General features: G+C 49.7%; 1 protein-coding gene across 1 annotated transcript; it reads right to left on the bottom strand.

Moving 5' to 3' along the window:
- Positions 1 to 3,827: 3,827 nt before the first annotated feature.
- On the bottom strand, positions 3,828 to 5,990 carry LOC120675869 (protein WALLS ARE THIN 1-like). The gene is made up of 7 exons (XM_039957080.1): positions 5,702 to 5,990; positions 5,530 to 5,592; positions 5,309 to 5,425; positions 4,954 to 5,191; positions 4,703 to 4,861; positions 4,439 to 4,590; positions 3,828 to 4,288 (listed from the first exon to the last, which is right to left on the bottom strand). Exons 1-7 carry the CDS (start codon positions 5,908 to 5,910, stop codon positions 4,084 to 4,086), a joined length of 1,143 nt encoding a protein of 380 aa, XP_039813014.1. The 5' UTR covers positions 5,911 to 5,990; the 3' UTR covers positions 3,828 to 4,083.
- Between the last annotated feature and the right edge of the window lie 7,716 nt (positions 5,991 to 13,706).

Genomic DNA, 13,706 nt, shown 5'->3' on the forward strand with positions numbered 1-13,706 from the left:
AATTGCACAATTGCATATTTTTAAATGAAATCTTTAAAATAAAACCACAATTAACTATATTCAGATGGTTTTCTAGTTGGAACAATTTGATGATGAAGTTAGGACAACTTTATCATTAATAAATATAAAATAATTGTTCCAACTTCAAAAATTAGAAAAATCATTTTTTATAAATAATCGATGGTCAAGTGTCTCGTAGCAAATAAATTCTCCGATAGTGTCCCACACTCCCACTGCACAGAAATGAAAAGTTATTATTATTATTATTTTGAACCATTTCGACATTGTTGGGGGGAGATCCCACCTACTATTCATTGAAAACCTCGGCATACCGAGGGGAGAATACATGGGGAGGGAGAAGAAACATGGGTGAAGGTTAGCAGTTTATAATCCAGTCCCACCATGCGTTTAGCTCGGCGGATAGCTTCCTATATCGGCAGGTCCAGACGTCGATGTCTTTGACGACGTGGCGGAGCACGTCAGAGGAGTGGTTGTGGTGCTTGAAAATCTTGGAAATGAAAAGTTGTGACCACCATGCATGTAGCATAATCCATGCGATTGTGTCAGATTCAGAATCTTTTAGTTCATGCCTGCCATTCTAGCTTGCATTGCATGCGAATGTCCATCCAGGCATCTAGCTATGCATGAACGCAGGTTGCATGTTCAGCAAACCGGCGGTGGCCGGGCCATGCCTGCCGGAGGCATGGAATGGACAGGATGTAGATAGATCTTGCACGCGTGTCCCTTGGTACATTCTCCCCCAAGCCTCGACATCGCCGGCCGGTGCCGAGTAGTTGTCCGCGCCGCTCTTCTCTCGATCTGTCGATCGGGACGGCGCACGACCGGAGCCCATGAGCTAGAAGATCATGTGGTCTGATCGGCCCAGCCGATCGAGGCGACGACAGCGAGCACATCGGACACGGAAAAACAACCACAGCACGTGCGGGAGATCGGACGGGTGGGCCGCTGGCCGGCCGGGAGCTGCCGACGTGGACAGGACGTGGAGCTGACGCCGTAGCTCCCGACCGAAAGACGCAGCAGAAAGCTGCCGGTGCGCCCTGCCTGCTGCCCTTGTGGCGAGCGAGCGATATGAATACGCGAGCAGGCGGCTCGCCGTCACCGGCCCGGCCATACATCAGATCCAAATCCAATCCACCGGCGGTCGATCGATAGATGCCAGCGGACACCCCGCAGACGAGGCCCAGCAAACTGCTCTGCTGGTGTGCGCCGGCGGATCGCCCATCCCATCCCATCTGTTCCGGCTTGTCGTTGTCTTCCTTCCTCCCCGCCAAGAATGGGCGTGGATCGATCGATCTAGGCTATCGATCGCCAGGGCAGTGCTGAGACACGCGCATACTGTGATGCTGGATCCATCCATGGCGATCGTAAGTCTACCCAGACAGCGCTAGCTGCTGGACAGGCCGGCCAGTTCTTCCAGTGTCCGTTTGTGCGCGTGCGCAGACAGGGCAGCCGACCTAGAGCCACTCGTACGAGCTGTACGGCCCCAGCAAGCTTTTGGACAGCACACGCCTGCGCATAATAGTTCAGACATGCGCACGCTTTCATGCTTCCTGTGTTGGCTTCAACAGTGGCACTTGCGCATAGCTGCTTGCAGTCCAGGCATAATGTACATCTATGATGATCTATCTATCTCAGGAACAAGGAAGAGGAAGGCACAATCATTTGATCATTTCCCTCTGAAAATACAGGAAATGAAGAAACCCTGGAATACGGGCACAAAAGCTTTTGAAATGATTGTTCTCGATCGTAAAAGAAAACCATGATCATGATTGAAAGCTCGTAGCTAGGATCTTGCCGGATGCACCAGCAGCCCGGCCGATCCTCAATTGAACTATCAGTCATGTCGTCGACTACGACTCATCGCCTCATCGGCATCGGCATACACGACCCACATGGCTGGCAGCATCATGCATGCTGCCATCGTGTACGGGGTACCTCGCTTGTCTCATACTTGCCGTTCGTTGGTGCCGCTGTCATTAGTCCTCGACCAGGACGGATTGGTGACCCTGTCCTCCTAAAGCAGAGCAGGGCGGCTGTTAATCGTACTAATGCTAGATTGATGCGTGTACGAGTACGACCGATGGGCGCGCTCCTGTTCTCATGCGAAAACACGGATCGCGACCTGATTTCGACATTTCTTCTCGCTGTTTCAGGGGAAAAGACGTTAATAATGCACAATAATCAAGTATTTTGGAGTCCTCGAGTGTCCAGCCTTCCTCTTAGTTGCCTTCCTGAAGTACCTGTTGATGAACTTCCAATGGGGGTGCAATCCTTCTTTTTATTTTCTGCGCCTGCGCCTTCCTGTTGACTTGATCAGTGGTGGTTTCTGTCACAGCCTCACAGGTGCTTTTCTCTAAGTGTTTGTAGTTGTGAGAGTTGGTGCTTTAGTCGCAGGTCAAACCGGTTTCCATTTTTCTGGAACCGTGCAGTTGTTCAGTTTTTTATCTGGTTTCCCTTCACCTAAAACTAGGCTCTTTTTTGTTCAAAAAAAATAGGCTCTTTTCTTCTAATAAATTTTGCTGCAACGCTCTTGCCGCCCTTTCGAGAGAGAAAAAAAAAACTTTCTGAAAAGCTAAAATGGGGTCTTTTGCAATATTCCATAACTTTGAGGGGGCGTTCTGCTACTTGTAATACTTTTATAAGTGGACCAAAACTGCATTGCTTTGCTGCTTGTACCTGCAGTTTTATTTCGTGAGGTCCATAGTCTGACTTTCATGGCTGGAGGTAATCACCTTGGGTCCTTGCTCATAAAGATCTTATATATAGACTGAACATGCAGATGCTTGCCTCCTTGACACCATATCTGTAGTGTCATCGTCAATAAAGATCGCATGATCTGACCACGGCCGGCCCTGCTTGCCTCTGTGGGCAGCAGCATGATCGCTCTCAAGCAGCCTCTAGCGGCGTAATGACTAATGAGAACCTCTCGATTTTATCTGGACAGGCACCTGATTGAAATGTGATCATCAACTTTCAGCACCACCGTTATTATTATCGTTATTTTGGCATTTGCCAGCAATCCAAGCAGTATCATCTATTCATTTGGTTTAGCCACTGTTCGCCTATACGGTCGTTTACCGTTTATACATGTAAATGCTACTCGATAGGTAGCCATGTAGGCCGATTAGTCATATAAAGTCGTGCAAAACCGTTTCGACTGTTTAAAAGATTGTTTAAACGGCTGTGTGTATCGACTTTTTGCTAAATGATAGATGACCGACCGTTCACCGTTTAACATTTAGACTAACACCATTTAGCCAATGCCGCCATCGCTATTGTCAGGTAGTGGAACGGAAGATAGCATCGAGGGCAGGCACTCTGTATATATGATGGCGCTTCACCGCTCCTTTGTGAAACACGCTCGATGCCTTGGATGTGTCTAAAATCGGGAAGTTCCCGAAAAAGTAAACGGGAATATCCTGAGAAAAAATGGGATGCGCAAATTTGGTTGGGAAATCCCTCCAACGGATTCCGTTCCTGATTTTACTGAATTTCTTTCCATTTTTGAATCTTCTCGAATTGTTTCCGAAAATACAATATCCGTTCGGTATATACGAGATACGGTACCGGTCGGTACAGGATTTTCCCGTTCCTCCTTTCATCCTTAGTCAGGTGCTTGATCAATGTCACCGTAAATTCTTACCTTGACGTAACGCACAGATAGATGGATTTTGCCTCCTCAAATATGACTCGTTTAGGGCATCGACATGATCTCCAAGATCGAGTTTTGACTAATCAGCCGAAGCCATTATATGGTACCAAAGCCCTTTTCAAGATGAATCTTTATATTTTGCTAATCAAAGTTGGAAAAAAATGAACTGTCTTAGTGTGATCAAGCTTAGATTGATTCGAACCAGGCATGAAGTGACTTTAAACCCTGGGCGATACAAACCTTTTCTTACCTATACATGCACAGTACTGCAGACCCAGGGCAACAAGACTACTGTTCCACACCGGCAAACCATGCACACTTCGGTATTGGTTGCCGGTCTGGAACAGCTGAAATCACAACAGGTACAATCCCATTACGTTTACGGACGCCCTTGATCAACTGATCGCTCGTCAAGCCAGCAGGTCAATGGCCGGCGCATCTTCGTCTTTTGCCGGAGCATCCCCTCCCTCGAGCAGGTGCCTCGCCATGTCCCCTCCTCCTCTTCCTCCCTGCTCCAGCTGATCCTGCTGGTTCCTGGTGGCCGCCTTCTTCTCCGCGCTCTTGCCCCACAGCACGAAGTACAGGCCGATGACGATCAGCACAGCTCCGATGATCCTGCCAAAGTACAGGTAGGCATGTGTGCCGTCAGAGACGGATGCGTGAGTTCTTCGTCCCATGTCTAGCGACGATCCATGTGACTCCGCTAGTGACCATCCTTGCCATGCTTGTATAATTGTATCTGTACGCGCGCACGTGTGCCCTTACCCTCCCGTGTAGAGCTGGTCTCCGAGAATGGCGGCAGCCATGACGGCGACGGCGACGGTCTGCACCGGCTGGAAGACGGCGGTGAAGAGCGGGCCTCCCCTGTCGATGCACCAGATCTGCAGAGCAAACGCGACGCCAGATGCCACCAGACCCTACACAAAAAAAGAACATGGCGTTTTCAATCTGACTGAGCTCGAACAGGAGCTACGCTGCACATGCTCTTTGTTTTCTCTTTGGCAAGCTAGTAAAGTTGCTGGGGCTTACAGCGTATAGGATGGTGAACAGCTCCCCTCCGGAGTGGACCTTCCACCTGCTCAGGTCCTCCTCCGTGAACACCGCAATGACCAGGAACTGGAGGAGCCCGAAGATGCAGGTCAGTGACAGAACCGAGAGCCTGGCTGGGTACCTCTTCAGCACCGGCACCTGATTCAGAAAAAAAATTCATAAAATTCAGTGCACTGAATCGCCTTATCCTGTGTGTATGTGCTCATGCACCTGCACTAGTAGCGTGTTACCTGAAGAACCATCCATCCTGACCAGGAGAGGCAGTGCCCGAGGATGAAGACGCAGCCGAGGGTCCAGTTGAGGATGGGGCTCGAGGAGGACAGCGTCAGGAGAGACTTGATGGTCAGATCGTAATGGAACAGCGGCAGGCCCTTGTAGAGGGTGATCACGGTCGCCCCTCCGATGCTCAACACCGTGCCCACCACCTTGGCCAGCCCATGCCTCCTGCTCAGGTCGACCTGCTCGAGCCTGCACAACATAAAGATATGCTCTTCAGTGAACACTGCGGCATCCTAGACAGTTCTGATTATACTGAAAATTGAAGGCAACATGACTTGTCACTCTGGTGTGCGGACAAGTTAGCACCTGAGGACAGCGGCCATGGCGAAGGTGATCGCAGGAACGGTGTTCTGTATCGCAGAGGCGTAGGTTGGTGACAGGTGATACAGGCCCAGGAGGTAGAAGCCCTGGTTTGCAGTTATCCTGAAGAACAGTCGTTCCATATATAGCACAAACACTTAGTTTTGGAATCCAACAATTAAAACTAAAAATAACAAAAGATGGCATGGGACATCTGTTTCACTAACCCACACAACGCTAGCAGAAAAAACTCCACCAGCAAAGAGAAGGTGAGTGGTGGCCTGTCTTTCCTGAAACAAATCGTGCAGATGATCAGAGATTCACGCTGGTAAGTTCAGAAAAAAAAACATGGAGCGAAGTGAGTGACTGTTGTGTGGAAGAAAAGGGCGGTTCACGCACTTCTCGAGGAAGTAAGCGAACGGGGCGAGCAAGGCGAGGGAGATGATGTTCCTGTATACGATGAACACGATCTTGCTGATGCCCATGTTGAGTGCCGCCCTGGTGACAATGTGGAACCCTGCGAGCAGGAACTGCAGGGCCAGCACTCCCATGAACAGCTTCAGCTTCTCGGGCGCCATCACCGCTGCAGCTGCCTGATCCCTCCCCATCTCTCTCTTTCTAGTTCACTACTGTCTTGTGGTCGCAGTGTGCTAGTTTTTTTTTTTTGCTTGTGTTCTGAGATGTTTGCAAGGCGCATATATATAGGGCCGTGCCGCTGCATACTACATCTCTCATCCCCCATCTTTGGATGTCCTAGCCTGGCACATGGATGTGAGTGGATGGTCCTAAAGAGACATGACAAGTGCACGAATGCAACACTGCTATAGTAGTTTGAGAACAACCCCTTGATTGCAGTTGCAGAGTTGCTTTACGTCATGTTCACGACACACTTGCAGCAGCAGTTGAGCACAATGTGTGCATTGCTTCTTACTTGTTCATGCAACATACTTCTATTTTGTTTCAGAAACTATTTTAAACTCAAATGTTTGATGTAGTGTGGTCTCTGAACTGAGCTGTCCCCCAACAGGAAGTAATGAACACCAAAAGCTCAATCTGATCATGAATCTTCGACATGATCCCAGTGGTTTTTGAACAAAAGGTTTTCCCCCGCTTTATTAACGGCATAAAGCGGACAAAGGTCAAGGTACAAGCACTGCGTACAAAACGCGCCAGACAAACAGGTTAAGGAATCACAACTATTGAGGCTTGAGCAGCTACATCAACCGCGCACAGATCAGGGATCAGCAAGGCTGTCGCAGCAGGAATGGAGGCCTGCCGGGATAGATCCCCAGGGGACTGGACCAAACTTGGTAGTTGTTGCCGTGTAGAAGCGTTCCAGCTGATCCTCGGCGGGCTGCTCCCTTCTTCCATCAAACGTTGTACAATACGATCCCAGTGGTTCCTACTGAATGAACGTGTGATCCTGTTTTGCTTCCGTATTAAATGATTTTCACTGTGTAAATTTTGGGCAGACTAGTCTGATCTTTCCTCATTTATACAGTATAGTATGGGCGGAGTTTGGATACACGCCGTTGGTCTCATACGCGGGCAGCCGGATAGGGCAGTGGGTTCATGACAGATAAGGCTGCTGGCTGGAGTGCCTGGGCTTTCGGCATACAGCAATCAGTGAGGAGGGCTCCCATGTATCCCGTTCTATCAACATCCAACTAAATGCGATGCTTCTTACGCCTTTCTCTTTTTTATTTTATTCTATTTTCATTTCTCCTGTTGATCATATTGTGATCATTCAGTTTAGACCAATTCGTATTCCGCTTCTCTGACAGTAATCGCCAAAGCCTTTTTCATTTCTTTCACAAGTGACAAATTCGTATGGATGAGCCTCTTAGCTCATACTGCTTGTTTTTCTGACGAAACTTCTAAAGAAATATGAAGCGAGATGAACTGAGTTTGTCTACACACAGCACGGTGGCTCTGAATTTCCAGCTTCAGTTGTCAGGCTCCACTGAAACCAGTAAACCAGTGATCACTCCTTAGGTTTTGCCCTTCTTCTTCAGAAAATCTCTGAATCAGAAAACATCATCCAGCAATCAGCAGTCAACACACGACGATCTCTCCGTTTTTCAACCTTGGATCCGGCGATCTTCAGTGATATGAATTAATGCTCCTCCTTAACACCCGATCAATCAGTTCCAAACGAATTTGCATGGTGTATCGACATGACATCCTGGACACGCCATGCGTGCACTGGCCGGGCAAGCAGGCACACGTGTGCATGCCGACATGGCGAATCCGCTGCCGATCACCTACAGTACGGCAAAGCCTACCCAGCAGCCAGCCAGACTGCCAGAGCCAGTGCAACAACCACAACCTCCCTTCTCCTTCCATCTTCCTCCTCCCTTCACCCTCTGTCCTCCTGCATTTCGTCAGGTTTTGCATTGACAAGGTGGGCTGATTAGGGAGTGATCAGTGGTTGTTGAGAGGGTGCAAGCAGGCCATCTTGTTAACTCCCCCACCTGATAGGGTTGGTGCAGCACATGGCGTTGGCGTGTGGACCTGCACTGACTGAACACCAGCACACATTCGTCTGAACACACGAAGTCCTCAGACCAAGCTACTTACCATCTGTTTGGTTGGAGTGCTGGGACCAACCCGGACAGATTCGACCCATTTTTTTTGCTGATTGGATAGGGGTTGAGTAAGGGATGGAACCAACCTCAGGAGAATATACCTCCAAGATGTGGGTTGCACTCGACCGTCAAAATCCGGCGGACGGAGCCGCTCCGCTCGGGTTGAAAAAATCACGCACGAGTAAAGTCACCCTCCCTCCAGCCTTATCCCTTCACGCCTCTCTCTCACCCTCCAGTCTCTCCCTCCCATCGCTCGCGAGCACCCGGCGGCCGGTCCGCGGACCGCACGCCGCCGGCCACGAGCGCGGCCCCGCCCGCGACCGCACAGCCAGGAGCGCACGCCAGGAGCTCGCGCGGGCAGGGGACCGGCCCCACGGCCCCGACCGCACGCCAGGAGCGCACGCCGCCGGGTCGCGCGGGCAGGGGACCGGCCCCGCCCGCAGGCTCGTTCCCCAGCCGCCGCGCACGCGCGCCGGCTCCGCCTGGGAGCCGGTCTCATGGCCGCCAGCCGCTCCCGTTCCACCGTTCCTCTCCCTCCACCGGTCCCTCCATTGTTCAAGGTAAATCCAGTGTTGTTTCCTGTAGATCCATGCTGGATTGTTCATCCTCGTTCATGTGTGAAAGATGTTTGATGTAGATCTATGCTGGATTTGTGTTACTACATGGAAACCCTAGATTTTTTTGCTAGGTCATTTGTAGTCACAATTTTAATCTGTGGTATGTAAATGGATAAGAGGACCAAGGTATTCATTTGTGCTGCTGCTTCATATTGGTTCTTGTCGGTCATGGCAATTATTGGTCGGTCTAGGAAAAGAAAACGAGTTGCAAGAAGGGAAGGGATTACTTATGCCCCAATGTTTGAAAGGGATAGGAAGAGGATTGACTACCTGAATGACAAAATTTGGAGGAATGACACAACTTGTGTAGACATGCTGAGAATGAACAAATCACGTTTCTTTCGGTTTTGTCAGTTGTTTAGAGATCGTGCTTTACTTGAAGATACCGTTCATATGTGTGTTGAGCAGCAAGTGGCAATGTTTCTACATACTGTTGGACATAATGTTAGGAATGGTTCTACATACTCTGGGCAGTAAGGGTAAGTTGTAGGCATGGGATGGTTCTTTTGTTAGTACCACATATAACTTTATATTTGTGGTCTAAGTAAGCTTGTATCGTACTATGTAGAGGCCTTGAACTTGATATATATATTGTAAAAGGCTTGAACTTGATACATCATGCAAGCATATGACATGCTACTGTATGTAATGTGCCTATGGATATGACCTAGGGCAGTTCAAATGTTCTACAGAGTAATTGTCTCTGGAGGAAGTGAAGCATGTTGTTCATGAAAAATGCAGAGTACTTTTTTTATGTTAGAGTAAGACGCAAAGATATACTGCACAAGCCTAATTTCTTGAAGTGTTTTATACAAACCTAGTCCTTTTCTTTTGCTGCAAAATAGAGGAAAATGGGAACAGGCACACTAAAGATAAAGGTGTGTACCAGTCTGATCCACCTCAAGCTCCATCATGAGATGAGAGCATGCACGCACACATTGTTCTGACTTTTGATGCTCTGGTTATGATCTCTGTTATTCCTCCCATGTGTGATTCGTCTGTCAGAAATGAGAATCATTCAGAGCATAAGTAACCAGGTCCACAGGTCCATTCCAATCCATCCATCCAAACAAGTGATGGGTTGGCTCCAACCCTTTGCAGTCCTCGAACCAAACAAGAAACGGGAACGAACCCGACCCAGCAACCAAACAAAACAAAGGTTGGAGCCATCCCCAAAATGAGAGTTGGAGCCAACCCAACCCACACAACCCCAAACCAAACACACGGTTAAGGTGCGTTTGGTTCAGGAGTATACTGGGATGGAGCCGCTCCATGTCATGTTTGGATGAAGAGCGTAGGAACGGAGCGGTTCCGAGGAGCGAATATTCGCTCAAGATTCGGGACAGCTCGATCCCGCAAAATCGACCGAACCGAGCCGTCCTACTTCGACGTTGTCCCGCGCCGTGAGGAGGGAGCGCATCTCGGGCGCGGTGGGGGTGACGGCCTGCGCGCCGACAAAGCTCGATAGGCGGACCGGGGGCGAGGTGCTCCGCGGCGGCGGCGCGTCGGACCGGAGACGGAGGGGCTTCGCGGCGGCGCGGCGGACCGGAGGCGGAGGGGCTCGGCGGCGGCGACGTGGGGGACCGAGGGTGGAGGTGCTTCGCGGTGCACCGGAGGCGGTGGGGCTCGGTGGCGGCGGAGGTGCTTCGTGGCGGACTGGAGGCGGAGGCGGAGCTCAGGCCGGCGTGGAGCATGGCGCGGAGGCCGTGCTCTGGTCGGGGCGGAGCTCGGGCCGAGGCAGAGCATGGCACGAAGGCGGAGCTCGGGCCGGCTCGGAGCACGACGCGGAGGCGGAGCGCGGGCCTGGGCGGATCTCAGCGTGGAGGCGGAGCACCGGCGTCGCAGGGGCGGAGCTTGGCGCGGATGCAGAACGCGGGCTGGGCTGGTACTCGGCGCGGGGATGGAGCTCCAGCGGGAGCAGAGCGTGGGCGGCACGTGGAGGTGAGACTGGGAGGCGCGGGAGCAGAGCGCGGGCAGCGCGTGGAGGCGAGACCGGGAGGGATGGAGGCCGGCGGAGCAGAGGAAGGAGGAGCCATGGCCACAGAGGGAAATAGGAGGGAGGAAGAAGAGGATCGAGTCACCGACAAGCGGGACCCACGTAACGGTGCTTGACGGTGTAAGGACAGCTCCATCCTCGCGCCTCCAACCAAACGAAATGGAGCCGTTCCATCCCTCTAACCAAATACGTAGCATAGAATCATTTCATCTCTAAAATCCGGAATAGAGCCGTTCCATCCTACCTCGCTCTCCAACCAAACGCACCCTAAGTTTAAGCTCACGTTCAGAATCAGAGGATCGGTTCAGCTCACTCGCTCAGGGGAGGTCCACTGTTAGTACTAATCGGTAATCATGGTGTACTTATGGTGCAAGCATGGCAGGCATGATTTGACGGCGCGCGTACGGTCACGCGGGGCGATTTGGCGACCCATCCTTGTACTGCATTTAAACGGTCTGTTCCTTGCTCTTGTTCGTCTGCACGAGTACACGCCTACCAGAGGCCGTTGTGCAGCCATGGCCCATGGCTGGAATAATCAATGGAGCGGTGCATGCAGCATGCGTGTCTGTAGCCAACTAACTTTTTTGACAGGGAAGAAAATTTGATATGATGTATAGCTAACTAATTTTATTTTTTGTTGAGGTGAAAAGGGTTCTATTTTAATGAAATCCGGTCTCTTTCTCAAAAAAAAAAACTAACCATGGTTGGATCTTGGACTCTGGACTCTGGAGGAATCAATGTCACTGTTGTTTAGCATGGAAAACGAAAAGAAGAAGAAAGAAGAAATTGGCAGGTGCTGATCCTGAAGCCTGATGAAAATATCAATTGAAGAAAAATTCCAAAAAAAACTGAAGGAAACTTTTTTCGATGGAGAAAAAACGGAAGGAAATTAGCTCTCAAATCTTCATTCTGACTGAATTTTGCCCGCGCCAGTCTGAACACGGGCCAAAAAATCCCCTAGGCCCTACTATCAGAAAAAAAAATCCCCTAGGCCCAACAAGGCCCATGGGCACGGGCTGGTATTTCCTCGCGCTCCCCACGAGCGGTTCCGCCAAGCCAACCGCACTCGGCACCTCGTCGGCCACCCGGGGAATGCGCCTTGCCCTTGCGGCGCGTAGCCGTCTGCCAAGGCGCGGTGCCGCGGGCGCGCCGCCGCTCGCCGCTGACCGTAGCCACCGGCCGATCAAGCGTAGCAAGCTCCGTACCTAGCATGGCGTAGGTACGTCTTCATTTCTGACCAATCCCATTTGATAGGGCTATGCAGCGGATCTGAAGATGGCACCGGCAATCCGGCATGTGGATGTGTGATGTGAACTGAACGGGCATGCATACCCGAACTGAGCATACCAGAATAGATTGCTCAAGGTTTAGGTTAGCATCAGGAAGAGTACTAATAATATAGATCACTTATGGTGTCGTACGGCAGACATGATTTGACGGCGTACGATCATGCGAAGCATCGTCTATCCTTGTACTGCATAACTGTTTGTTCGTTGCCCCTTCTCGTTTGTTCAGTACTAGGCTCTGTTTGACTTCGACCTGTGACAAAAAAAAATGTTGGTAGACACTAAGCCCCTGTTTAGTTCCCACCCCATAAATCTCGTAAACACAAAAAAAACGTCACATCGAATGTTTCGACGCATGCATGGAGTAATAAATGAAATCTATTTACAAAACTTTTTTTCATGGATGAGCTGTAAATCGCGAGACGAATCTAATGAGCCTACTTAATCCATGATTTGCAACAGTGATGCTACAGTAACCATCCACTAATTATTGATTAATAATGAATTAATTAGCATCATTAGATTCGTCTCGCGATTTACAACTCATCTGTGCAAAAAGTTTTATAAATATACTTCATTTAGTACTTCAAATTAACAAGATTACAACGCAAAAAAAATTTACGCTGTAACTAAACACGGCCTTAAGCACACGAGTGTCACAATGTCCCGGAGTTTACAGAAGTTCCGTGCTCCAAAGTCTCAATGACGTTGTGGGGACCATCTCTTCATCTGTCAGCCTGTCGCCTACTGACCATGTTGACACACCGGCCTGTTACAAAAGGCAAAAGCACTGCCAACCCTGTCGTGCTAGTAAACTGGCAAGAGGCAGTGTGGCAGGAACTGTTCAGCAGCCTCCAAGCCAAGCATGTCATTTGCCCATTTTCGTCCCAAAGAAAGAGAAAAAAAGGGCTTATATTGGAGTAAAATGTCTTGGTCATCTAGATGTTAGTACCTGAGTCCTTGCACGAGCACATGACATGTTTGAGTGACACCGGGGATGAACAGTGCACTGCTCACATCATCGATGCGGCAACCCGCCGCCACCATGCATGGTTGCTGACTGTCGGCAAGCCTTCCACACGCTGCGCTGCTTGGAAATTGAACACATGTTTCAGGCCCCGTTTAGTTACCAACCCAAAAATTTTTGCCTTCCCTTTGGACATATATATGGAGTATTAAATATAATTAAAAAACAAAATTAATTATACAGTTTGGATGTATAAAACGAGATGAATCTTTTGAGCCTAATTAGTGCATGTGATTAGCTATAAGTGTTACAGTAACCCGCATGTGCTAATGATGCGGTCAAAAGCCTCAAAAGATTCGTCTCGCGCGCGGTTTCCAGGTGAATTCTGAAATTAGTTTTTTAATTAGTGTCCAAAAATTTCTCCCAACATCTAGTCAAACATTCGATGTGACACCCAAAAATTTTCATTTTACCAACTAAACACCCCCTGATCTCTCGTGAAATTTCCGTGTTCCAACTTCCAAGAGGGCTGGTCGATTCATCATGCTACTGCACCAGCTTAAGTCTCCCAAACGGAGGAAAAATCCAGAACGAGAAGCCACATTACTCATAGACGCATGCCGTCTCTTCTGGAGTTGCAGACTACGTCACTAGTAGACTACTCGCGCAGACGACAAACAAAAGCCTTTCAGCTGTACGTCCAAACTGAGAGCAACCTGCTCTTGGCTGTTTTGGTGACCCGTCACCGTCACCAAAACAGCCAGGATCCCAACCTGTACAACCCAGAGCTGCCATCTGCTGAAACTGTCTACTCCCCAGAACAAACGCAGCACTCTTCACTGTTTACAATTTGACCGGAGTAACCGATTTGACGCAACAGATGGTCTCCAAACTTCAAGTTTGGAACCAGGGCCACACAGCAGTATACAAGAAATTATGAAAGTCAATCG

This window comes from Panicum virgatum, chromosome 5N (genome assembly GCF_016808335.1).
Source record: "Panicum virgatum strain AP13 chromosome 5N, P.virgatum_v5, whole genome shotgun sequence".
Lineage (NCBI taxonomy): Eukaryota > Viridiplantae > Streptophyta > Magnoliopsida > Poales > Poaceae > Panicum > Panicum virgatum.

Bases quoted from the DNA above. Each gene is read 5' to 3' on its own strand.
- LOC120675869 (XM_039957080.1), bottom strand. From the start codon at position 5,910: ATGGGGAGGGATCAGGCAGCTGCAGCGGTGATGGCGCCCGAGAAGCTG. The intron at 4,862-4,953 runs GTAACACGCTAC...TTTCTGAATCAG, and splicing joins CAGGATGGATGGTTCTTCAG to GTGCCGGTGCTGAAGAGGTA. The intron at 4,591-4,702 runs GTAAGCCCCAGC...TTTTTTGTGTAG, and splicing joins TGTTCACCATCCTATACGCT to GGTCTGGTGGCATCTGGCGT.